The sequence below is a fragment of the Pelecanus crispus genome, chromosome Z, assembly GCF_030463565.1.
Source record: "Pelecanus crispus isolate bPelCri1 chromosome Z, bPelCri1.pri, whole genome shotgun sequence".
Lineage (NCBI taxonomy): Eukaryota > Metazoa > Chordata > Aves > Pelecaniformes > Pelecanidae > Pelecanus > Pelecanus crispus.
This window is the reverse complement of record NC_134676.1, coordinates 10,612,159-10,639,408: the sequence shown is the minus strand read 5'-3', so window position 1 is coordinate 10,639,408 and position 27,250 is coordinate 10,612,159. Positions and strand designations below refer to the sequence as shown.

The window sequence follows — 27,250 nt, the reverse complement described above, 5'->3', positions numbered from 1 at the left end:
AAAATTGAGCTTCTGTAATCAGAATTGTAATTCTAAACATTTCTTGTTTTAAAAGCTTAGCACAGTTGGCACAGGATATATTTTGGATTTCCTTTGCCAGAACTAGTAAGGATGTTGTTTTTTCTAAAACATGAATATAGAGCAGACCTTTTGAAGGTCACAATCTGAAATCTGTTTAGTTTTGCCATAGTTGATTCTGCATTGGTTAACAAACTGTGTGTGTCACATAATTTTTTTTTTTTTTAGATTCACCAGAATTTAGCTTTAATGTAAGTTATTTATTTTCTTTTAAACATAACTTTAGAGTTGAAAGTTTTCTGCTCGTGCTTCTGAAAATCATTACTGGAGTACATGCAGTATATAAAACTGATCCAACACTTCTAGCTTTACAATGACTAATAAGACAAAAGTGGTTTGAAATATTAAATATAACTTCAGTGTTTGTTTTGGTAGTATGGAATACCTAGAATACAAACTTTCCGTACTTAGCCTCCTTATCTCTTGGTAAGGCTTAAGACTCCATCACCTTGGCATCTTTTGGGGAGATGGCTGGCTCTGCAGTTCTAGAGCAGACCAGGGCCGTTCAGTTGCTGTGTCGTTGGAGATAAGCACAAATCTAGGGTGTTGCCTGCCCTTCCAGTCTGCATTTCCTTTTCCTTTCAGCTGTTCTTAGGCCTCTTTCTTAACCTTAAAGTGTCTTCATCTAATTTAAACCTGTCAGTGTGAAAATCTGAGTTTTGAAATAAAGCACCTGTGTTGCAGTGGAAGGATGTAGGTCTGCAAGCTCAGCAAACTGGATTTTCCACAGAATAGGCTATTAAGTTAATGGTCTAGGCCCATCCGAGTTGGGGGCTTGGTACACACTTTTCTCATGCTCCCGTGTAGTGTGTATTTGTTCTGGGGGAAGAAATGTTGTGAATGAGATGAATGATTCTTTCCATGCATGGATAGTACCAGAGTGAAGACTTGATTGTGTGATTATGAGAATTTTGAACTCCCAGTGGGTTTTACTGGAAACAGAAAAACTCGCCACCTGCCTGGGTCTAAGTGACTTCTCTAGAATTCATTCCAGAAAAGAAAAATGTAAGTTGACTAAGTGACAGCTAATGTGAACCTAGTCAACTGAGGGAGATGTGCTGGAGAGCAGGAAGAAAAACCCAGTAATACACAGCTGAATATTTACAATGTTAAAGGAAACAAAACCATGTTTTAAATTATGTTGGATAGGGGTAGTAGCAGCAATGCTGCCTTGATACTTTAGGCTTTTTTTTGTAGATCCAAGTGTAAAGGAATATGAAGAAATGTTACGAGGGTTTATATGAGGCAGGGCAGTAATTTTGTTCTTTGCCTGATGTCCGTGATTTGCTTTTGTGCTCCACATGCTGATTGATTGCCCGAAAAGCTATTCCTTTAGACTCATTAAAAGATTTAATGAGCTACTGCCAAGTCACTTGTCCTCTTTTTGTGTGTAGATAAAAAAGTTGATAGAATTGCTCATTGTGAATTACCACAGGAAAAAAAATTTGGTTTTTGTAAACTTTGACCTTGTGATCTAAAACATATATACACATCTTTTTAGAGTAGTGTTAAAGTGTTACTTTTTATGTTACAAGCATAAACTGGCGTTACTGCTGGGAGGAATTGGTCTTATCTGTCTCCTGGTGCATTTGAACTGTATCAGAGGATTAGTCTAAGTTTAAAACTAACCAAGCCAAAAAAGAAAAAAAGGGGACAGGCAACATGGTAGCTGGGGATAACTTTTTTTTTTTTTTGGTGGCTTATCCTGGTGTAAAGGTAACTGGTTTTCTGTCATTTAACAAGCAGGGAACTGGTTCAGAGGGCTGATCCAGAAGTGAACTAATAATTTTGTTTTCTGATGGTGGATTTGTGCTCACTCCCTGGTATATGCAAAACTGTCAGTGCAGGAAGGAGGGTAGAGCTTGTGATCACTGGTGAGGAAGACCTTGGTTGTAGTAGTTCCGATTTAAATGGGTTTAAGTTACTGTGGGTTTGCATACTTAGAATTTGGGCCCCCGCTCTGAATTGCGGTGTGAAGCCCCATTTGCTCACTGACCTTTTAGTCACTGTTAAACAGCATCAAAAGTTCACAGATACCTGATGGGCATTCATAGTTGCTTCATGACTAACTTCTGTGTTAGAAGACTGTGCATTCTAATTGTTTTAAGGCCATGTTTTAATTTTGGTGGCTGAGAAGTAACTTTCTTAGCATGCGAATTTAAGAATCTATTAGTGATCTGGTTGTGTCAGAGAGAATATCAGCCCTTCCCACTGGCATCTTGCATTAATGGCCGTGATGTATGAGATTCCATGTCTGAGTTACGGTGGTTTTTCAGTGGTGAGTACTCACTGTCTCATATTTTGAACTAGTTCTTCATAAGTGTCTTTTCTAGCTTTGAATTTAGTGCTTTCTGTAACCCCACTGGTTTCGTACTTCCCTTTCATCTTCATTAGAATACTTCTTGTTGCATTTGTTGATGAAACTTTAAGTTTCAGTTTTGACAGAAAGCATAGACACAGCTTTATGAAGTTAGGGGAATCCGCTTGAAATTCAAGTTCAGGATTACCTTTCAAAGTGATTTGGTATAAAAAAGCCCTTGCTGGCTAGTAGTCTAAGACTGTGCATGGAACTTCAGGAACAACATGATTTCTTTCTAGCAATTTCTAAAATTGTTAGAGGTTCTTATTGCTGTTTTTAGCCAGTAGTTTATTGTGCCCGTGCTGGTATGGCATCTTACATATGCCTTGTTTGCCAGAACTTTATCTTCTGTTTAATATGCCAAGGTTATTCTTTCAGGCTTTTTCACTTGGGAGGCGGGGGAGACTTACCTCCTCTAAAATCTATTTGTACTTTCATGCTAGCTATTGTAGCTAATTTCTCTGTACCTAACGTCTGCCTCAAAAATATATCTGCTTGGCTGTTTCTGTGATTTGCAGCTCCCAATCAGTCTTGTAGCTGAGCTTTTCAAAAACCTATTGATATCCCTTCCGTGCAACATCAGTAAATGGTGTTCAATGCTGTATTGATAGCTGTGGGAAGTAAATTTATTACATAGATGGCCCCTACAGTGTCCCTGAGTAAACTTGTTTAGCTGGTTCTACTCTTAAAAAAAAAATCATTTAAAAAAATCATAAAAAAAAAATCAGGGCAGAAAGATAATTCAGAGTGCACTGACTTCTGTGCATCTGAGAGCTGTGACCTCATTATGCCATGGATCAGCTTCCCAGGTTGGGGATTTTAGGTGGGTGAAGGAGAGAACAGCAGTAGAATAGGTAGGCTGAGCAAGGAGGTTCAGGGGACAAGTTGCAATCGGTTGGGTACCGCAGGGTCTGGGGCACTGTTGTTTATAGCAGAGCAAAGAGCACAGCTCCACGCGTGGGCTCGGTGAAAAGGGATGGCGATTGCCAGGTTGCAGCTGTTGTTACCTCTTTCCTAACCTCTGTCTTCTCTCCAACCAATTGTGAAAGAAGAGCGAAGAGGCGAAAATGTAGAGATAGCAGGCCTTGCCTAGTGTCAGGCTTCAGTTCTTCAGTGTTCTTCTCCCATGAAAATACTGTGTGTTGCTGGATGGGAATCCTTCCTCTTCAGGTTTCTGTGGTTCTTCTGTAGCGAGCAGTTGTCATCTTGTATAGGATATGGGTAAACTCTTTCATCAAAATGTGGGTAAAGCTATCCTGTTATTTTGATGCTTCTAAGAAGTCCTAGAAAATGTAGGTAGTAGACATTTTAGAGGTCCTGAAATGTCTTTTAACACTTGGACAGTGAACTAGGGCAAGGGGAAGAATGAGTGGTGAGGGGAGGTAAAGGAAAGTCATTAAAATAGGAACTTCCTAAACTGGTTTTACCATGTTGTGGAGCAACTGCTGTTATTCAGTTTAGGTGGTCCCCTGAAAATAAGGGGTAATTTTGATCCAAATTCGAACAGCCTATCATGGGTAATTCTGAAGTTTGGACAACCAGTGTATTGGTGATTTAGGATTATAACTTTTGTGCTCTGGTAAACTTGTAGTTGCTTGGTGACTTATAATTACCACATAATTTTGTCATTAAAATAAACTGCTTTGTTCTCAGTCTGCAGCTCTTGACTTCCTCCTGTTCTTGTAATACAAAGTAATATTCATAGTCTTCCTCAAAAAGCCAATAAACTGGAAAAGCCTTGGATATTGACGTCCTAAAAAAGGGAAGAAAAAAAAATCTATGTAGAAATATGCCACATCTAAGAAAGAGTTTCTAACAGTTTATGTAGACGTGTGCTTTATGGATGGTTAAGTAATACAAAAATTTCCATGCCTTGTTGGCACTATGCAACATGCAAAAACAAAGCCATCCACTGTATCAAGAAGCTTGTAAACTGAGGCTGGTAACCAAAATAGGAGGCAAAAAATGTTTGTTGTTGTTAAAATAGAGATGATTATTCCTGTGGGTGATAGCAAGGAAGTTGTTTGAGTAATTTGAATTGGGTGATTTTTCATGTCAGTAACTATATAATTAAGGGAGAAGCAGAAGGAATGTGTGGTCACAGGTTGGTGAAGGCACAGGAGGGTAGGGGTGGACAGGTGGGCTGAGTCAGAGGGAAGCAAATGGAGTACTTTCTCCTCACAGACTAGGAATGACAGGGGGTTTCTTGAGAGATTAGTGTATGTAGGGAGGCTGGGATTCTGGAGTATCTTACCAAGAGTGAGAAAGAAGAGACAAAATTTTGAATAATGTCTAGTGATTTGGCAATAGCAGTCCCATGTAGGATGGGTCTTTAGGTAAGTCCTTTTCTTGGTATTTGGAGCTACTTCACTAGATACAGAAACGATAGTGAAGAACGGCAGGTCCTACTGAAACACAGAGTCTTAGATGAACTGTGGCTTACTTGCGTGTGTTAGGGAAACAAATTCTCCTGTGAGGAAATTTGGGAGGTAAATGATATTTAACTTTAACTACAGTAGTTTTCTTCTTCAAATACAGTATTTTCTAATGTGACAGACTAGTGATTGGCGGCTCCTCTGCTGTTGCTGTTAAATGGTGTTTTCTCTCCTAGGGTTTGGACGTGGCAGAGGGAGAGGAGCGGGGAGGTTTTCAGCCCAAGGCATGGGGTAAGAAACATGCAGAGCACAGATTTTGGCAAGGATCAAACTCAGTGGCAATATTAATTGACAATATTGCCACTGTATGTGTTAATATTGCTGTATGTTTGATAAACCAATATGGATGCTAAAATTCACAAATCTGTTAGATTATTAATGGATTATTTTTGTCTTAAATCAGTATTTCTAACTAGCCACACCTATACAAACCTTATGTATGTTCACTTAGTGTTAATATCTCAGACTTGGAGAACCTGTTTGTACCTATTAGTACCAGCCACATAGTGCCTTGGAGGCTGAAAGTTCTGTGTGGTGCATATAGTCCTAGGTCAATTTAAAAATAGATCTGTTTCAGTGTAATGCAGAACGTGCAAGTTCTATATAAACCCAGAAAGTCTAGCGATTATAAACTTCCTCCTGTTTTTAAGGTTTCATGCTTTAGCTGGACATACATGGACCCTAAAACAGAATCAAAAAGAAGTTACTCAGCAGCTCTAAAGTTTGTTCTCAGTTTTGTTGGAATAACTTGCTTCATAGAAGTGTAGTCACAGCTACTTTCACTCAGTGTTTGCCTTTAATGACATTTCATGTAATATCAGTGATGTCATGACGAACAGAAGGCTAATTCTACTTCTCTAGTAATCCTTCTTGTTCATGTTTGTAGATGATAAGCTGAAAAAAGGTTTTCCTGCAATAATCGTTTTTCACCTTTTAGCTGCATCTGTGTGTTTTGGTATTGGCGTCAGGAGTGCATTCTGAAATAATCTTACTGATGTTCTGACACCTGTCCTGTGCAGGTCTGTTGCTCTCAAAGGATACAATACTGGTTTCTCATCAGTCAGCCACCTGCTGAGAAACTATCAGCTGAGAAGGGCTTATCATTGTGCATATAAACTAATGCTTTATCAGATTGGGAGGAGTAGGTATGCTGTTAACTGCTTTTTCAGGAATTGTTGTTTTGGTTCAGTTTCTCTACAGTAGGTTTTTTTCCAGTCTACTCACTTTTTCTCCTCTTACTTCTTTTCTGTCTTCTCCCTTTTTTCTGTGTCTGCTCATAGAGGAAAAATTTCTTTTGGAACCAAAACTATCAAGATAAATTATGTGGAAATCGAGATGTTAAATCTAATACAACTTCAACTAAAAATGATGACACTTGTGTTCATTGAGTGACCCATATGTTCTCTTCCATTTCTTAACTTTTAAAACTCTAGGACATTTAACCCTGCAGACTATACGGAGTCTTCTGCCACTGATGGCTTTGGGACAAAATCAGAGATTTGGGAGACTGGTCAGAATGATGCAGATGATGGAACTGGTAAGATGCTTCAAGAACTGGAAGGACTGGAATGAAGACCTGTAGCAAATTGCAGTTAAAATAACCATTCTGTTAGTGTTCAGTTAACTTCTGAAAATGTGAATACATCTCATGTGACACAGATATTAGTTCATTTTTATAGCTTAACTGCTACTAATGTGCAGAGCACATGCCATAGCCTGAGTGACTATCTGGTTAGAATGAAGGAAAGGCAATTTCCAATTTTTTTGTTTTAGTACTAACAATCCCTTGAGAGAAAAGGGATTTGAAGAATTACTGGAAGAACCTTGTATGTGAAGAACTGTTTAGATATCTTAAGTACTGCTTAAGAGCTCACCCAATGTAGTTAAGGAGTATAAGTCCTACTAAAAATGAGTCCACAGGCATTGGGCAATAGGGTGTGAATATCTAAGCAGAAGAAGAAAAAGAAAAGAAGAACTGTTTACAAATATGAATCCACTCAGTGACACGGGGATGGCTTTGGAAGCCCCACCTGTACAGCGCAGGAATGTAAGGATGTGAGTCTCTGGGAGGGAGGAGAGTTCCAAGATCTGCCACCTTTGAAGAGAAGAATTATTAACTAAAGCACAAGCAGGCACTTGAATTGAAGCCAAAAGAGCAGTCTGCCTGTCTGAAGATACAGGCAGCTGTGCGTTTCTGTATGAAGTTTCAAGTGTGAAGTACGTACTTCCAGCTAAAGGCAAAAGACAGACATAGTTTGGAAAGGAACCACTTAACAGTGGTCTCATGGTGATTCAGAAATGAAGAATATGACCTGCTTGTTTGTGATTGGGGAAACACCATACCTTGCTGCTTCCCATATTCTGTGACAGGAGATGAAGAAAAAGGAAACCCTGTGTCAGGATGGAGAAATTGATGTACGTTGTTGTCCACGTTTGGGAACCACCAAGTGCTAGGAGAGAGGTTTTTTTTTTTAACCCCAGCAAAGGGTAACTCTTCTGATCTCTTCATTGCTGAAGCCTACTCTGATGATTTTTCATCAACCCCTGTGTCAAGTGTGGAAGGAAAAGACTGATACTGGAGGCCAGGGTGTGCTCTGTTGAGCTCTGCTGTGAGCCTCTTGAGATACGACTTTCTAAACTTCATATAAGCCATTTTCCACTTAAACAGAAAAGACAGTAACAGGCTCAGAGTTCAGGAGGCCTTATTAGGCAGCTGTCTTGTCACTCTGGGTGCTTTCTAGTCCATTGTGGGATGGTGGCACCAAGTATATTGATGGTTATTGAAAGGGAGCTCTCTTGCCAAATATGGCATCTTTACAAGGAATTACTTTTGAAATTACTTGGTGCTGTAGCGCAAACAGAAATGGATCTTTTACTTTCACTCATGTCAGCTTTTCAAATAAGTTTGTCAGATAATGAGTTAGAAGGACACCTAATGACTTGAAAATTCCCCTAGGAATAGTGATACTGTTGTTTGCTGTATTGTAGCGGAAGGCAGGGTATGTTGTCACAAGTATTGCAAAAGCAATAAGGTTAACTAACTAAAGAAAGAAGACATACAAGGAAGGTGTGAGGAGACTGGACCAGAGGTAGAAAATTCACTGGTTGGTTATTAATAAATGCAACTGTGGCTGCATTAAGGCTGTGGCTTATGAATGATTGATCTATAGCAATGCACACGCAGCATGAGCAACAAACAGGAGGAGCTGGAAGCCATTGTGCAGCAGGAAAACTATGACATAGTTGCCATCACAGAAACATGGTGGGATGACTTATGCAACTGGAGTGCTACAATGGATGGCTATCAACTCTTCAGAAGGGATAGGCAAGGAATAAGAGGCAGTGGGGTAGCCCTGTATGTTTGGGAATGTTTTGACTGTCTAGAGCTTAATGCTGGTGCCAATAGGGTTGAGTGTTTATGGGTAAGAATCAGGGGGAAGGCCAACAAGGCAGATACTGTGGTGGGAGTCTGTTACAGACTGCCCAACCAGGATGAAGAGGCAGACAAAGTATTCTAGAAGCGGCTGGCAGAAGTCTCACAATCATTAACCCTTGTTCTCATGGGGATTTCAACTTACCAGATGTCTGCTAGAAATACAATACAGCAGAGAGGAAGCAGTCTAGGAGGTTCCTGGAATGTGTGGAAGATAACTTCCTGACACAGTTGGTGAGGGAGCCAACTAGGGAAGGTTCCCCACTGGACCTGTGGTTTGTGAACAGAGAAAGATTTGTAGGTGATGTGGTGGCTGGAGGCTGTCTTGGTCATAGTGATCATAAAATGATAGTTTTTGATTCTTGGATAAGTCAGGAGGGGATCAGCAGAACTGCTCCCTTGGACTTGCAGAGGGCAGACTTTGGCCTCTTTAGGAGCCTGGTTGACAAGAGTCCCTTGGGAGGCAGTCCTGAAGGGCAAAGCAGTCCAGGAAGGCTGGACATTCTTCAAGAAGGAAATCTTAAAAGTGCAGGAGCACGCTGTCCCTGTGTGCTGAAAGATGAGCTGGCGGGGGAGAATACCAGCCTGGCTGAACAGAGAGCTTTGGCTGGAACTCAGGGAAAAACAGGAGAGTTTATGACCTGTGGAAGAAGGGGCTGGTAACTCAGGAGAACAAGGATGTCATGAGGTTATGCAGGGAGAAAATTAGAAGGGCCAAAGCCCAGCTAGAACTTAATCTGGCTAGTGCTGTAAAAGACAATAAAAAATGTTTCTGTAAATACATTAGCAACAGAAGGAGGGCTAAGGAGAATCTCCGTCCTTTAGTGGATGCAGGGGGAAACACTGACAAAGGATGAGGAAAAGGCTGAGATTCTCAATACCTTCTTTGCCTCAGTCTTTAATAGTAGGGCCAGTTGTTCTTGGGGTACCCAGCCCCCTGAGCTGGAAGACGGGGACAGGGAGCAGAATGAAGCCGCCATGATCTCAGGGGAAATGGTTAGTGACCTCCTACACCACTTAGATGCTCACAGGTCTATGGGGCCAGATGGGATCTACCTAAGGGTACTGAAGTTGCTGGTGGGAGCACTTACCAAGCCACTTCCAATCATTTATCAGCAGTCCTGGCTAACCGGGGAGGTCCCAGTGACTGGAGGTTAGCAAATGTGATGCCCATCTACAAGAAGGGCTGGAAGGAGGATCCGGGGAGCTGCAGGCCTGTCAGTCTGACCTCAGTGCCAGGGAAGGTTACGGAGCAGATCGTCTTGAGTGCAATCATGTGGCATGTACAGGACAACCAGGTGACCAGTCCCACTCAGCATGGGTTTATGAAAGGCAGGTCCAGCTTCACTAACCTGATCTCCTTCTATGACAAGATGACCCGCTTAGTGGATGAGGGAGAGGCTGTGGATGTTACTTCCCTAGAATTTAGTAAAGCCTTTGACACCATTTCCCTCGGCATTCTCCTGGAGAAACTGGCTGCTCATGGCTTGGACAGGCATACTCTTCACGGGGTAGAAAAGTGGCTGGATAGCTGGGCCCAAAGAGTGGTGGTGAATGGAGTTAACTCCAGCTGGCAGCCGGTCACAAGGGCTCAGTTCCCCAGGGCTCAGTATTGGGGCTGGTTCTGTTTAGTATCTTTATCAGTAACCTGGATGAGGGGATCAAGTGCAACTTCAGTAAGTTTGCAGACAACACCAAGTTGGTTGGGAGTGTTGATCTGCTGGAGGGTAGGAAGGCTCTACAGAGGGATCTGGACAGGCTGGATCAATGGGCCAAGGCCAACTGTATGAGGCTGAGCAAGGTGAACTGCTGGTCCTGCACTTGGGTCACAACAACCCCATGCAACGCTACAGCCTTGGGGAACAGGGGCTGGAAAGCTGCCCGGCGCAAAAGGACCTGGCGGTGTCCCTCGACAGCCGGCTCAACAGGAGCCAGCAGTGTGCCCACCTGGCCAAGGCGGCCAACGGCATCCTGGCTTCTGTCGGGAACAGCGTGGCCAGCAGGAGCAGGGAAGCGATCGTCCCCCTGTACTCGGCACTGGTGAGGACGCACCTCAAATACTGTGTCCGGTTTTGGGCCCCTCACTCCAGGAAAGACATTGAGGTGCTGCAGCGTGGCCAGGGAAGGGCAACGAAGCCGCTGAAGGCTCTGGAGAGCAAGTCTTATGAGGAGCCGCTGCTCAGGGAACTGGGATTGTTTCGTCTGGAGAAGACGAGGCCGAGCGGAGACCATAAGGTCGCTCTCCACAACCACCCGAACGGAGGCTGTAGCCAGGTGGCTGTTGGTCCCTTCTCCCAAGGAGGTAGCGCTAGGACGAGAGGAAACGGCCTCAAGCTGCGCTGCGGGAGATTTACCTTGGCTAGTACGAAAAATTTCTTCACGGAAAGAGTGCTCAAACATTGGAACAGGCTGCCCAGGGAAGTGGTTGAGTCCCCATCCCTGGAGGTATTTAAAAGCCATGTAGATGTGGTGCTTTGGGACATAGTTTAGTGGTGGACTTGGCAGTGCTAGGTTAATGGTTGAACTTGGTGATCTTAAAGGTCTTTTCCCACTTAAATTATTCTATGATTCTATGATTTGTGCTGCACTTCCCAAGTCAGCTTGAATGTTTTGTGCCCCTCCCTGCTAACTTTGGGTCATCTTAAATGTGCCTTGCCTATAGCAACCTCTGTTCCTTCTTGTAGGCATCTCCTTGGTTTTCAGTAATGGAAGAATTCTGCCTAGTAATAAGAGTAGTTTGGTGTGGCTAAACAGATCTTGTAAGCATATGAATGTGTCTACATGAGGGGTTTGCTGCTTAGGAAACAGATTAATGGACATTCAAAGCGTACTGGTTGACACGTGGTGCTTCTTTGTGGATGCCAAGTGTGGTTTTGCTGTTAGGCTGTGCACATGCCACTGAGAACTGCACTGAACTTCAGTAATGCAACTTAAGGCATGTGTGGAAAGTTGGGGAGCATAGTATGGAAAGAAGGAGTGAGAAGGCATTTGGGAATTTTTCCCTGGCCTCGTCAGGTTAATGGTTCTTAGGGGTATGAGTGAGTGTCAGTGTGGAGACTTCCTGCAAATCATTTGGCTGATGGAAATTTAAAGTAAACTAGTGAAGTGTGAATATTCTTTCTGGGTGCTATGTATATTTTTGCTGCTAATCTTAATTTACTTTAAATGCAAATGGAAAAGCCACCATAACTGACAAAACAAAAATGTCTCTCTATATAGGACTATAGGAAGAGTGTTTAATTTTACAATTTTTCTTCTTCAGACAAGCCGTAGGAATTTCTGAAATAAGTCTCCGAGCCAAAAAAAAGAGATCTCTTTAAAAAGAGTAGGCTTTAAAATTGAGTCGTTTAGTTTTGTCCAAGTGGGAAGCACTTTCAGTCTTGTGATGGAAAGCGTCTTGAGGGTTATTAGAGAAGGCTGCAGCTGGAGTAGTAGTTATAAAGCAGAAGAGAGAGTGCTGGGAAGGCAGATGGAAGCACAGGTAGGGGGAAGAAGTAGCAGACAAGGTGTGGGGCTGGAAGCAGGTTGTACAAAGTTGAGCTGTTGATTTGGCTTGTTAATCACAAAAATTAGTTTTTAATGGGTTTTTTTTTGGTAATTTGGTGTTACGTTAGTTACAAATCAACAGTCCCAGTAATAAATAAGTTACCAATGTGGAGTTACTAAAGATGTTAATGAGGAAGACGTATATGTATGGACATCCATAAAGCCTGCAGTAGGCTGGTAGATAAGAGTATGCACAGAGGGCAGGATGGAAATCCCTCTCTTTATTCCTCATTACCTAGTCCCATTTCTTCTTTAATCTACAAAGAAAAAAAACAAAATTTGCTCATTCTAGCTCCTTGGAAAATTAGTGTATTTCATCTGCAGTTCCATTAAAAGGAGATAACTGGGCAGCTGCTTGGAGAAACAAAACCAGTTTTGCATATCAAAATGTTTTCTGGAGACATCATGGAGACAGAAACTCTCCGTGGAGTTCTCAGTATTTACTAAGTATTTCCTCTTTAAGCCAGTGCTGGGAGAGGATCAGCATTTAAAATAAATATGCTATTTGTTTCCAAAATGTAGTTGCCCCCATATGTGCTCCGAAAATGCTCTAAAACCTGTTGTCCTGAATTGTTGCAGATGCCAGAGGAATCGCAATAGTCTGAATGAAAGGTGGTTTTAGGTGCACCATTGTGTAATCCTATAGAAAAGCTGGCTGGTTCTGTGGAGGTAAAATTTAGTGTTGTTGGTTGAAATAAAAAGAGGGTAAAAGGCAAATCTTCATGGTTCGTAACATTTAAGTGTAATTGTATTCCAAATATTTAAGCATTGGTTTTCCTGCATCCTAATTTTTATAGAAGTAATGTACAACTGAAAGGCAAAGAGAAGGGACAGGTGGGAGGAAACAAAATGACCAATCTTCATCCAAAAGGGGCTAAACTTGAACAGCATGATTGATATTTTCTTGCAGGCATGCTGAGCATTCAGTCTCTTACATTTTTGTAATGTACAAGTCAGTGGGAGATCCTGAACAACAAATCACAGCAGTTCTTATAAATGAATTATGTTGGAGATGGTCACTTCTCAAAGTCACTTATAAAAATGGTATTGTATTCTGGTAATTTACTGATACCTCTACTTTGATAGAGTTTTGTAAATTTCACAGAAAAACTTCCTTTGTATCTTAGTTATGAGCAGCCTTAAATGACTGAAACTGAAGAATGACAAGAAAGAAAAAATAAATTATAGTGTAACTGTCAAGGGGGAAGAAGGGAACTGTGTAGCCTGGAACTTACAATGAAGTTGGGGGGTTTTTAGGACTGCTGTAAAAGTCAGAAGGAACATTTTAAGGAAACCTGCAGTTCATTCTAGAATGTGAATGTAATCTGGAAGGAAAGGATTAATAGATAAGGTTGGGGTAGTCCAAAATAAAATTATTTTGGGGCTAATATCTGGGGCTGATTATTCAACAAAGGGGAAAAAAAATCAAATAGGGTGACTGGAAGTGAGGAATTGGAGGAAAATAGCTGAAGACTTACCAAAATCATATAGTATACTTTTTATTGGCTTTATAACTTTCTGAAGCTAAACTTGTTACAAAGGGAAACAGGAGAGACTCACAGTTAGCCAACTATGTTGAAATTGCTGTGACAAGGATCCTTGAGAACACAAAGCATCATTTCGGTGGAAAACAGAACTCTTAATTGTGATGCTTTGCAAGGCATGAGGGTAAAAGTTGGGAAGAGGATATATGGGGTTGCAATAACGCCAAGGTGAATTTTGGACTAAAAGGAAATTGATACTTGTGGCAAGATCAGACTTAGAATCCCATCAATAGGAGGAAGACATTAACGAACTGGATTTAATGCAGGGACGAGCAGTGAAATAACTGAGGCTGGAAGGATTAAGTTGGGAAGGTAGTGTGTTAATAAGCAACAATAGTAAACTTAGCAGCTTGGGTAAACTAATAAAAGGGTGAAGGGTTGTGTTCAGTATTTAAAAAGAGTAAATGCACAGAACCATGGTCATAAGTAAGAGCAACAGATGAATGTTTAAACTGAATATCAGGAAAATGTCGCAAATATTATTTCGAACAGGCTTAGTCTCCCAGAGGTGGTGGGAGATGCTCAGGAGTTGGGCTTGATTTCTCTGAGCTCTTTTTGTGTGTGTTTTAGCAGACTCTGAACTCTGTTGTTAAAGTTCTTGCAGCATCAAGAGGTTTGTCTTCTACAGAGGCAGGCCTTGCTCTGACTGATGGGAGATAAATATAAGCAGGGCAAATACTAGGATGTATTTCTTTAAAGAAGAAATATCAGAGGAAGGGATCCTGTGCTGGTCAGGAGAATGAAAGAAAATCAGCTGTATCTCTAAAAACTGCTGCTCATTGGACTTCTCCTCCTTTCCAAAATTTCTGCGGAAATGTGTGGATTAGTCTAGAAATCTGAGGCATTGAAGTAATTTTTCTGTGCTTGGACATGATAATTAGTTATTTGTCCAAGTGCCTCAATGTTTTGTAGCATGTAGAAACCTCCTGGTTAGGGGCTGTTCGGTAAAATGTGAGCACGAGATGTTTCAGGCAACTCTGTATTGCTCCACAGAGCCAACACAGAGCAGATGTTACCTTGCTCAGGACCTGCCAAATAATTTTGGATTCCAAGGTATAAACCCCTCTGTTCTCCCACCGTGTGTATATCTTTGTGGTAGCCTGTTCGCCTTGCTGGATCAGTGCCATTTGACCCTCCTCTGCCCAAGATGCTGCTTTGTGAAGGTGTACAAAAGAATGTGCTAATGTAGCGATGGCATTAGTATGAACTGGATTTGATGCTGTCTTCAGGGGGCTTGTTTCTGGATTAATGTGTCTCAGAGGGTTCCTGGTTAAGTCAAAAGAGATGATTAGAGCAGTAGTTCTTTTGCTTTTGTACTTGATCAAAGGTGATGGTAGCAGGAACTTTACTGGTGTTTTCTTTGCTCATGGTTATATAGTTTAAATGAAGGCTCTGGTTGTTGCCGGGATAACCTTCCCTACGTTTATGCTGGTGGGCAAAGTCTTCAGTGTATTTATTGCTCTTGCATGAGCGTGCCTGCTGCCTGCATCCGTAGGATCGTTTCCTGTAGTTTTCCCATTGCCGCATGCTGTGGACTGCGCACTGTGCTATGGCATTCACCAAATAAACTCTTCCATAAGTTATGGGAAGAAGTGTTTTGCAGCTATAGTAGAAGCTTATTGACTCTTCTGCTGCCATTATATGAATTATATATGTTTTAAAATAAAGTAGTTCTATCAGGGGAAGGGATTGGGGTTGTTATGCCCTGAGGAGAGAGTTAACAAGTTGGAAAGGAGCCTCCAGAGGCATAACTTGGGCCTGAAATTTGAATATGTTGAGAGTAGGATTATGGATGTTGGAGCGGGTGTTGTGTTTTGTTCAGGCTCTGTATGAATTCGTGCATGAAACTGGGAGATCTGTCGGGGGGTTGAGTAAGCTCTCACTGTCATTGGGGACATAGGAGGAAGTTCTTCCAATGTTTGGGATTAATCACGGGTTGCAGACATGCGTTCATGCAAGTTATGTCTGGTACCATAGTGGCTAAGAAATTCCTGAAATCAGAAATTAAAGGGGGAAGAAACCCCAACCCTCCCAAAATTTTAAATCTGCAGGCCAATTTTGTAGAGCTTCCCATGTTTCCAACCACCATCTCCTCACTTTATGTTCCACTAATAATGAAAACAGCATTGCTTGTAAAGCAGACGGGTTGAAATATGACATTGTGCTTTTAGCTTGTAACTGTTTTCTTTCCTTCCCCAAACTACAATAGGAGCATGGAAAAACTCAATAGAAGAATGGACAGCAGAAGACTGGAATGAAGATGTAAGTGTACCTTGTTGGATAGAGCGATTGATTTTTTTATTTTTTTTTTTTTTTTACCCTTTTCAGAGTTTCTGTGTTGTCTTCAAAAACTAAATGTTTGAAGTAATACTTTGCTGTATGCATGCAATGATATTTCTTACTGTGTTTCTTGCTGTAATTCCTGTTTAAAATATACATATATTTAGATAAGCTTATTTTTTAAATAAAATTGAATCAAGAAATATTAATTTATTTTGCTGGGTGGACAATACATAGATAATAATATTTAAAGTTTTATCCCAAATTAAGCATTTATAGTTCTCCACTGCTCAATGCTGATGAGTGTTAACTGCATACTTCCCGCTACTATTGTGTAGGGATTTAAAGTCATATTATCACAAGACTTCTGTGTAATTAAGTGCTGAAGCTTACTATCAGCTTTAGACTCATCATTTGATGCTTTCTGTTTGAAATCTGCATAATTGTTCTGCTTAGTCCACTTCACATTCATAATATTAAAAGAAGGAGCTAGTAGTATGCTGAAATTAGCACTTAATTGCTTTATTCCTGTTAGAATCATAGAATCATAGAATGCTTTGGGTTGGAAGGGACCTTTAGAGGTCATCCAGCCCAACCCCCCTGCAGTGAGCAGGGACATCTCTAACCAGAGCAGGGTGCTCAGAGCCCCGTCCAACCTGGCCTGGGATGTTTCCAGGGATGGGGCCTCCACTGCCTCTCTGGGCAACCTGTGCCAGTGCCTCACCACCCTCATTGTAAAAAGTTTCTTCCTTATATCCAGTCTAAATCTATTCTTCTTTAGTTTAAAACCATTACTCCTTGTGCTGTCACAACAGGCCTTGCTAAAAAGATTGTCCCCATGCTTCCTGTAGGCCCCCTTTAAGCACTGAAAGGCCACAATAAGGTCTCCTCGCAGCCTTCTCTTCTCCAGGCTGAACAACCCCAACTCTCTCAGCCTGGCCTCGTAGGAGAGGGGCTCCAGCCCTCGGATCTGTTTCATCATGTTGTGTTGTCTAAAGTACTACAGCAATTTTGGTTCGTGTTCTTTATCAGGCAAGAGATGTCTTCATGTCTGCAAAATATTTGGCATTTGTCATCATGATTTGTGAAAATCGCATTTGTGATTTTAAGTTTTCAGTTATTGTATTAAAACTTAAGCAGTTCAGAAAACAAACGAAGTAGCAAGAAATATGGAAACAAAAACTTAACTTTTAAGAAGTTTTTCATCTTTTATAGGAATATCCATTATTTCAAGTTTATTTTCAGAAGAGTAAGAGATTGTCTCAGAAGTCATCCCTTTTGCCGCCTCCTGTAGGGTGGCATGTCAGTGTAATCCCTAGAGATGTGTGAATGTGTCGTATTACAGATATGAAAACTCTGTCCTTACCTAATGAGAGGGCTGTGTCTTTTGAGAAAATTAAAAGAAACTCTTAAAATTCCTACGTTTTCTCTATCAGTTACTGGCATTGAAAGCTGGCATGTTTTTTAAACCTGTCCTCTGTTTCTACGGTATATGCTAGAGGTGACTAAGGGCTAAGGACAGTGAAAATTTCTGGCCTTATTTCTCACCCCTGTTTGCTGAAGCAATACAGCATTTGTAGTATGGGAGGAGTGTTGAGCAATGCTGACTAGGGATAGAATTTTTAAAAATTAATTATTCAACCTGAGTAATTTGCACATGAATCCTGGAAGAGCAGCAAATGAAATCTCTAGCCTGTTGTTAATTTTTTTCAATTTTAGAGTACTGGAAAAATCCCTGTAACCTAAGAGAAGGTTGTTCATGAGCTGATGTTCAGAAAGAGTCACTGAAATGGTGAGCTGCAGACACATTAGCCCCAAACATGCCTGGGGAAAATATAAAGGAAAAATTGATTCGTCTGATTTAAAAAAAAATAGAAGTGTAAGAACACGGCTTGTGCCATTCAGTGTTGTTTTATGGAAAATATGTCCACTTCAAATGAACCTGATCTTGGTCTTTAAGTAAATCACAAGTTAACTGTGAAGATAGAGTATGTCCTTGTAAGAGATTTCATCTACATCTTTTGTTCTAAAAATAATTACATGCTATCATGAAACACATTAAGTGGATTAAAATCTGCCTTGCAAATTTTGGCAAATAAATCTTTTGCAGGAGGACTCTTATTGAACGTGGACATTTCTAGGAGGGCTGTAAAGGAATCCAGTCCCAGGCCAGATGCCATCTAGTGTCTTTATCAATGATTTGGAAGTAAAAATAGAATCACTGCTGAATAAAATGTGTAGGAAATAAAAAAAATATTGGAAAGGCAATTAAAAGTAAGCCATTCACGCAGAGAAATCTGGACCTCTGCTAAACTTGACCTGCTAAAATGAAAAATGTTTTAATATAGCCAAGTGCCCATGTGTTTTATAGGAATAAAGGCACACCTCCAGAACAAGGGTCTGTTTTCTGGAAAGCAGCAACTGAAAAATTTTCAGGATTGTAGTGGATGATGAAAAAAGAACAGCTCAGCATGATCTCCTAAAGGGCTGATGTGGCAAAAAAAGCTGTTGTAGTCTTTTTGCCTGTAGGCACTCTTCCCTGTCTCTTAATTGTTCTTGATTTATATCTGTATGTGGACTCTCCTGAACTTGATTCTGAAGTACTGCATCCAATTATTCATTGCTTTTACAAAACAAAAGTTGTGGAAAATAGCTGAAAATTATTTACTGATAGAAGATGTCCTTGAGAGTGAGACTTCTAGTTTACTGAATCTGAAAAGGTTATTTTATTAGCATATAATGGGCTCTGGTTTTAGTCTGGCAGACAAATGCATAATATGAACCTGTGGCTGGAAAATGGAGCTGTGCATTTAAATGTATAATAAACAATTCTAGCTGCATGACTAATGATTAAAACAACCAAGGAAGCTGATGTATATGCTGTCTGCAGAAAAAGACCAGGTGTTTTTCTGAAGAATATTTTTGTTTAAATGTGTTATTCTCTAGTCAGATACAAGTTACAAGCAGGTGAGTGAAATTCAGTGTTGTTTGACCTGAGAAGGATTAGATTTTTGTGATCTAATAGTCCTGTCTGGTATTTATCTTTAGTAGTGAGTATTAAGCAAGTATAGTAGGTTGTCAGCATGCTCTTAAATATAGTGGAAACTAGTTGCAGTAGAAATACGAGGTTGTATTTTGTTAAAGGGATATTCAGGGCATGGACAATGAAGGACCAGACAAAAGTTGAGGTACTGTAGATAGCTCTGGGTTTTTCTGTTGAAAATGTGTTCATACTCTCCTGGGTAAAGAAAATAAAGTTTAGCTACAGAAACTATCAGAAGGGCAAAACCAGAATACATACAAATTGCTGGAAAGTGGATGAAGGCAAACATTTTCTGTAGTCGTAGTTTTTATTTGAAACAACAGCAACACTTTAAAAAGAAAAAAAGGAAAAAAGTGTGTTTTGGTGAAAGTGTTTCCTTTACTAGGAAACAGCATGAGACTTGTTTTATTTTCTTTAGGACATCATATCAAAACAGTAAGAAGGTTTTCTTATTTCTGATTTGTTGATGTTGAGTTTTTATGAGGATGCTGTTCTTCTCACCTATCAACTGGCCATAGGAGCTGGTAGCTAGTTGTTAAATATATTGTCTGGTGATTGGAGAATGATTTTTGTCATAGGAACAGGAGCTGGAGAGCACAGGGATTTCACTGCAGATGGACAAATACCCTTGTGAGGCTGACGTTTGCAAATGGTTCATGACCATGCATTCAGTTCTGGGAAAATGCCAGAGCCTCAGTGAAAGACTTTTGAGTGTAGTGTACAGTGAGCGTAAATAACGTCATCAGGAGCCAATAATACTACTTCTAAGAAATACTAAATACATCTGCATAATAAAACTTTTCAGCTGCTGCTGCACGAAGTCTGTGTTTTGACAAATGCTGTAATCACAGGAGACTTCTGAGTTGGGTGGTTGATTGGAGCTTGTGGCAGTGAGTTTGCCACAGGGTGTAGCAAAACTTCCATGTAGCTAAGCCAGTAGCTGGAGACTTTCATTTTGCGTCCTGGTTCACTTGAAGAGAACATTTCCTCTCTCATGGTGCAAGCATGCTTTTGCATTGTCACAAACATCTTTAGGCTCCTCAATTTGCTTAGTTTTCAGTGCTTATTCTTCAGTGTTTTGGCCACAGTTAGTCTTATCCTGCCTTATGTGAGCATAAGAAACTGTTGACATTACAAAGAATTTAATATTTAACCAAGGGATTGCAGACTATAGGCTGCTGCTTGTGCCATTAGCTGACCTCTTTGTGCCATATAATACAGGAGTCTCATAAAACTACAAAAAGCAGAGTACGTGTTGTTCTAAAATAACACGTACAGTGGGGAAAGGGCTGAACAATAGAGAAACAGCCTTTTTAACTGGAAATATGCTTGAGCTGAATCTTCTTTCTTCGTTTTGGTCAGTACATAGAGTTGCGGGCTGGCAGCATTATGTACCAGTCAGAGTTGTGTTCCAGAAGATGGGATTAAAGAACACTGTATTGGCAGCCAGGGAAGGGAAGGAAATGGAGAGAGGAACTGTGGTGGTACTCATTTTTTCATGACACAGTGTGTTGAACATAAGTGGGTGCTAGGAGAGTACATGAAACATTTGAACTTTGCCTCTGAGTGGTAAGTGATTGCTGCCAGTCAGCCATTCTGTGTCCTGCTGAAATGAACAGTGTTTCCTAGTAGAATCCCAATCAGATGACTGTGTTCAGGGATATATGTGCTTTCAGTAGAGCTGCCCATGGGATGGCAGATGAAATTGGCTTATGTCCGTGATGCCCTCTAAAATGGGCTGCTAGCAATGTATGCAATTAAAAATGCATAATTTCCTGGAAGAGCTGTATTCAAATGTCACATTCTAAAGGGATTCTTTGTGAGTGTTTGAATAGGTCAGTTATTCTTTAGGCTAAATACAAAGCTACACTAAAGTAGTGAAGGGTGATTTTGTGTAAACTTAATTTAAAATATAACCTTTATACGTGCATATCTTTATCTTGTTAAACCTAACCTGTATAGCTTAAGATCTGTTCTGGTTTGCAAGTATTCCTATTCAATAGAAATGAATTAGCCCTAGGAAGTTTTAGCTGTTTAACAACTATTTTTTAAAAAAGAAAAGCTATTAAAAAAAAAAACCAGCAAACAAACAACCCCCTTACAAACCAAAATCACCCCTTTTCCCCCCAAAATCCCAACCAACCAGCTCACCCCTCCCCAGCTACCCATGCAAGTATCTATCTTTATTGTAACAGCATGGTGAAAGCAGTATTTTTCTCCTGTGGATGGTCTGACTGGTTATACTAGTATAAGCAATTATATGGTTCTTCCTTTATTATTGTTTTTGAACTCATGCTCTCAGAGCAGTTGGTTTAAGATGTTATTGCAGCCCCTAGCAGAAATGCCAAGAAGGAACCACGAATGGAAGTTCACTGTGCATACTTGAGTGCAAACCTGCCTCCACTGGTGATGTGAGCTGAAATGTAGAACACAGGGGTACATGAAATGAGTGGGAACACTGCAATATGTTAGACTTTTGCAACAAGATTTATCAGAGCTGCCCTATGGAGTCCTAAATTACATCTGCCTAAGGTATCTTTACAATGATGCTATACCACCTGTCATGTTAATTACTTTCTACTGGTATATTTTTGAGTTAAACTATTGTCCATACTGATGTAGTTACATTGGTATACCATCATGTGTGCAGTAGATCAGATTTCCTAACACTTGAATTAAATTGGTACTTGATTCTGTGGGGAAGACTTTGCTGAAGTTTGACTACGTGTATTTGTCTTTTTAAGTAAAGCTGGAGCATAACTGGTTGTAATGGTGGTTTGACTTTACTTCTGTCCTGAAAGTGCATGACCCAGATGGAATTTCTGCAGATGTTGCAGCAGTGAAGTGTGAGCATGTGTATGATTAAAATACCCCACCCCCTTCTTTTTCAGCTTTCTGAAACAAAAGTCTTCACTGCTTCTTCTGTCCCAGCTGAGAATCATGTGACTCCTGGGCAAAGGTAAGTGGCTCTTCCACATTTTTCCTATACCTTAAAAACCTTCTCCTTGGTGAAGCAATGTTAGATTGCACATATAAAATGTTGAATAAAACACAGGGCAGCCCTGGTCAGAGATTGGTCAAGCTAATTTCAAGGTTGCGAAAGCCTTGCTTGCAAATTTTTGGTTTTGTGGGTTCCTGTGTTACCTATTATTGACTATGGTAGTGAAGCCAAACTTATCCAATCCACAAGCAGAATACTGAGAAGACCCTGTCTGCTGCACAAACACTGCTTACAGGCAGGAACAAAAGTATCAGGGAAGAAAAGTTTTCTGCTGTTGAAAAGGAAACTCTGGCTTTGCTGTCCAGAAAATGGGAAGCTTGCCCCTGTAGATGCAGAAAGCGTTCAGAACGTAGTGCTTTGACAATGTTAACAGAAAAGCTTGTGTTGGCAAGACGGTGATTTTCCTGGTAAGCATCACAGTTACTTGCCTTAACTGATCATGTAGAGTTCAGATAGAGAACGAAAAATATGGCAGCTTCTGCCTTCCTTTGCTTGCCTTTGTCTTCACCAAATGCCTGGCTGATGATGTTATGGAATCAGTTGCCTGCATTAGCCTTAGGTCCCAGGAGAGCAGGTTAAAGTTGTGTGAGGAAGACTTTGGTAGTTGGATAGCATGAGATCTGAAAACTAGACGGTCTGCTGGTCCCAAACATCCTGATGCAGCTGTACTGCTGTACTCCAGACTGCAGCAAAATTTTCATTATAACATGGATGTGATCTGGAGGAGGTATGGTGTCAGTTGATCTACAATTTATATTCCTTTCCTTCTTAAAGGTGATACGCTCACATGTTCATTGTTCTAATGCAAATACTCTTCCAGTGGATGTCCCTCAAATTCTGTTACAAAACATTTTAGTTCATCAACTCAAATTCTGGTGTTTTGTTGTTGGGTGTTTTGTTTTGTTTTTTATTTTTACTTGCCTTAAGAAAGGTTTGGGCAATAAGAAATCTATGCTAATGAAAGTGCTGGAAGCAGCACTTCAGCCCAAGCCTGCGGTATATTTAGGGTGAATGTAAGTCAGAATTTTTGGAGTAGATTTCGTTTACTGTCTGAACGCTTCGCTTTTCCTTGGATGAATCTGTGCTAAGCATGTGGTAGGGGTTAGTAAGCCGTGATAAATAAGAGAAAATTCATGTTTCTCATCCTGCTCAGGTATGTGTGATAGAGTAATTTTGGATATGTGCTTACTGTCTGAGAAACTTAGCTTTTATTTATGCTGCTCTTGTGACTTCTGTGTCATCACACATTCACTCAGTCACTGCATGTGTGACTTCATTGTTTACTGTCCTTATACCCACCCTATAGAGAGGCAGGACTTTGATCCCTTGCTCTTATTAAAGGGATTGTGTGATACACAGAGAATGTGGATTATCAGTATATGTAATGGGCTTGCAGGCACAATCCACTTAAACATAACGTATCTTTTATCACTTGTTTCCAGTTACTTGGATATGTTAATCTTATACGTTATTTATATGATACATGATGCTATACATTTGATAATATTTGAAAAGAGTGCAAAGATAATTTATATTGTAACCATAGTGGAAGGTTTCAGCTATCGCTATCAGAATATTACTTTCTGGCAAAACCCTCTATTCTACTACTTCTTGTATGGCAGAAAAGCAATATTTGAAAAGACTGTTAATCAGTAATAATTCTGTCACCAGTATGGCAGCTTTAGTATTGTTAGTGCTTTCTTCAGTTTCAGTGCAGCCTAATCACCATGCTTATTCCAGCCAAACTTTGCTTTTTCTTACAGCATTGATTTGGTAACACTGCTTCAAAAGCCTGTGTCTTCTACCCAAGAGGCAGAAGGCAACTCATTTGAGGCTCCCCAGCAGCAAACCTTTGGCCAAGCCCTAGTCTTCACAAATTCTCAGCACAGCACCCAGATGGCATCAGGAACTGGCAGCTCCAGTGTTGTAAACTCTTATTCTCCTCAAAGTCTGGTAAAATTATCTTAGCTTTCTAAATATTGTTCATGAGTAAATATTTAGGTTAAACAGGTTAAACAACTTCTCTAGTACTGGTCATTTCATGAGATGTTTCAGTATTTGTAAAATTCAGGTTGCAAATGTTGGAGGAATGGAATTAAGAATTCTGATCCTTCCATTCACACAATACAAAAAAAAGATTACTTTTTTCCTGGTTTTGCTAAGTAGTTGCTTCTCTGTTTACATGAAGTACTGGTATTAATTTTTGAGTAGAGCGTGGATGTGTTTACTGTGTGCTGATTTAGGATGAAATAATTTGTTTATAGTGAATAGTTCTATGCCAGAAAACTATGATGTGTTATTTACAAGCACATATCTGACTGCTTTTTGTGGAAACCTGCCTATTTCTGAGTCAATTGTGAGGGCTTGAAATTGGGCATTTGTATTTATTCTCTGAAAATCAGTTCAGCTATTAGTAAATATGTGCTATTTTAAGATGCATGGATTCAAGTAAATCAGTATTCTTGCAATCACAGTGGTGGAAGTTGTATCATTGATAACCAGAGAGGATCTGGCCATATGCTACAACTGCTGAATTTTTTAGTGGTTATCTGTTAGTAATCTAGGGCTGAAGAGGTTTTATTTGCTGCCAAATAGCAGCTGTAAGCATTGACCCTATGGTTATGTTCAAATTATTTATTAAATACTTCACTCCTTCCCCTCTTCTTTTTTGTCTTCTGGTAGTCTGCAGTTCTTTGTTCTGGCTTCGGAGAACTCGGATCCTCTAAATTGGCAAACTCTACTGGATCCCAAATCTTGGACCAGTTGAAATCTCCAGGACTGGGTCAGTTTACCTCTCAACAACATAACAGTAGCTCTACCACCACTACCACAACTACCATATCATCCTGGGATCTAAAACCGCCCATTACTCAGTCCTCAGTCCTTAGTCAGTTTGGTAAGTGCTTTGACCTAGCTTTCTCTCTCTATTAGCCCATAAGATTTCTTAATGCCAGTGACAGTTTAAAATATCCTTAATGAAAGACTTTTTCTAAAAAATGTAATCCTGGTAACACAACTGATTACAACGTTGTAAAAAGTACTCTTACTGGCTGGTAATGACATTATGAGCATACCACAAAGTAAGTTTTGATAGGCTTAAGCCTATGCATAAAAGTCATTGCATCCTTAGAAGTTGTTGAGCCGTCATGCAATGACATCTTTGATTTAATGTGCTTGAATATTTAAGTGGAACTTTGATGTGACTTTGTTGCTCAACAAATCCTGGAAAATACTTATTTTCACTGTGCCTTCTGTCTGAGTATAGGGTTGTACCATATTTTGTCTTCTTTTTTTCCCAAAAAAATTTTCCTCTTCTAACTGTTTACATGAATTTTGAATGAGTACTATACAATTTCTTCATAATGTGCATCATACCTCAGTGGTCTTTCCCTAGTGAGCTGAGAATGATGCAGGTTACCTATTTTGTCTATTCATAATCGTATGGATTTTTCATTTAATTGGGTAAAATTACTAGAAAAAGTGAAAATGACGCAAACTTTTTTTTGCAGTTAATTTCCTAGCAGTATTCTCATTGTGAAGTGATAGCTCTTGTAACTATCTCATGTATGTGTATATGTTTCCAGATAGATAAGCAACCAGTTTAGTAGCAGTTATAATCTTTAACGTGCAGCAATTGTGAAAAAAATGTTTACGTACATTTCAAGTTGCTTTCTATTGCACTTTACCAACTGAATAAAAAACCTTTACATTGCAAATGCTGTGGATCTCTTACGGTTGTTCACCAGTGCTCTGAGCCACTGCATGGCTTTCAGTGTCTGAAAAATATGAAAGGGGAAGACTTGGGGAAAAAACTGTCAGTGTCCAGCATCTCTTGACTTTCAGCCAGATTGAGATGGTAGATGACTTCCTATTTGTGTTGAAAATCTTCTCCTTTGTAGGGGCAGAAAATCCTAACTCATAATACCTCTAAATTGCAACTCCAGACCCCTTGGTAGTAATCATATTTTATTGGCACAGTTCATTGCAGTGAAACTTGCAGTGTTTGATTAAAGTAATCTGTAACAGTTTTTGAGAAATAATGTTTGATAATATTAGGTGACTGTATAGATAGGTTTGTTTTCATATGTTTGAAGAAAGCTAAATAACGTTTGCCCACAGCTGTCTAGTTAAGGCCAACACTTGATACTCTCTGCTTTATTATTGCAATGGTAGTGTTCAATGTCAAACTCGGTGTGATATCTGAAAGAGACTTGCACATGCTATAAAATCATAGCTGTCGAGTTAAGTCACCCAGATTCTTTTCATAAAGAGAAGAAGTGTGAAGAGTAGAGGTTAATGCTTTAATTTTGATATTTCTTTTCCCTAACTCGGACCAGACTTTAAATCCCAGCCTGAACCATCCCCAGTTCTGAGCCAGCTGACCCAGCGACAGCAGCAACAAGCTCAGGCAGTTCCTGTTCCTCCCCCTGGGCTGGAGTCCTTCTCCTCCCAGGTAAAACTCCGAGAGCCCTCGCCAGTAGACACCTCTACAGCTGTCAGCAAAATGTTACAGCTCCCTGCTATATCTGTGGATAACCAGGCAGTAACTGCCCATCAAACCCAACAGAAACAGATAAAACCACCAAAACGGAGGATAACTCCAGCATCCAAGGTGGGTAGTTGAGTGGTGGCTTGTCCTTAGTAAACATAGAAACATAAAAAAGCTTGTATCAGAAATAGTGTGGCCAGCAGGACTCGGGAAGCAGTCATCCCCCTGTACTCGGCGCTGGTGAGGACGCACCTCAAATACCGTGTCCAGTTTTGGGCCCCTCACTCCAAGAAACATTGAGGTGCTGCAGTGTGGCCAGGGAAGGGCAATGAAGCCGCTGAAGGCTCTGGAGAGCAAGTCTTATGAGGAGCGGCTCAGGGAACTGGGATTGTTTCGTCTGGAGAAGACGAGGCCGAGCGGAGACCATAAGGTCGCTCTCCACAACCACCTGAACGGAGGCTGTAGCCAGGTGGCTGTTGGTCTCTTCTCCCAAGGAGGTAGTGCTAGGATGAGAGGAAATGGCTTCAAGCTGTGTCAGGGGAGGTTTAGATTGGATATTACAAAAAATTTCTTCATGGAAAGGGTTGTCAAGCACTTAAAGGTCTTTTTGCATCTAAATGGTTCTATGACTCTATTCTATATATAAGTTGTGAGGGAGAAGGAGAGCAAAGACCATGGTCTATTTCTTGTTTATAGAGAAGGAAATTCTAAGCTGGATAGTTTTTAGGTCCAAAACACAGTGATGATGTCTTTTCCAAGCACGTATCTGATTGCTCTGTGTGGAAAATGACTGTTGCTGAGTGATTTTGAATTGATTTAGTAGCCACAAGATGAATGTTGGCTGAAGGGGGATGGACACAGATGACACTTTGATATTGTAGAATAGTATGGCTTTCTCTTTCAGCTCCAGATCAGGGCACAGAATGAATTCATTTCAGTTTACAAGAATGTAGTTAATTTATGTGATGTAAACTGGGGGGTTGTTGCAGATCTAGTAAGCAGTAAAGGCTGAGGCAGTAACTGAAGAAGCCTGTAGTTAAGG

The 27,250-nt window shown here is 40.4% G+C and overlaps 1 protein-coding gene and 2 non-coding genes across 4 annotated transcripts in view; all 3 read left to right on the top strand.

Annotated features, from left to right (window-relative positions):
* Positions 1–27,250, top strand: part of UBAP2 (ubiquitin associated protein 2) — a 248,076-nt gene that overhangs the window by 39,421 nt on the left and 181,405 nt on the right. For both annotated transcript variants that reach the window (XM_075725829.1, XM_075725830.1), the window contains 7 exons: positions 5,049–5,103; positions 6,306–6,409; positions 15,605–15,657; positions 21,610–21,677; positions 23,483–23,672; positions 24,402–24,615; positions 26,057–26,331. In XM_075725829.1, the coding sequence (XP_075581944.1) occupies positions 5,049–5,103; positions 6,306–6,409; positions 15,605–15,657; positions 21,610–21,677; positions 23,483–23,672; positions 24,402–24,615; positions 26,057–26,331 (959 nt within the window). The remainder of the gene's footprint in view (positions 1–5,048; positions 5,104–6,305; positions 6,410–15,604; positions 15,658–21,609; positions 21,678–23,482; positions 23,673–24,401; positions 24,616–26,056; positions 26,332–27,250) is intronic.
* On the top strand, positions 23,996–24,079 carry LOC142596772 (small nucleolar RNA SNORD121A). Its single transcript, XR_012831894.1, has one exon. It is a non-coding gene; the product is annotated as a small nucleolar RNA SNORD121A (small nucleolar RNA).
* Positions 26,936–27,020, top strand: LOC142596771 (small nucleolar RNA SNORD121A). Its single transcript, XR_012831893.1, has one exon. It is a non-coding gene; the product is annotated as a small nucleolar RNA SNORD121A (small nucleolar RNA).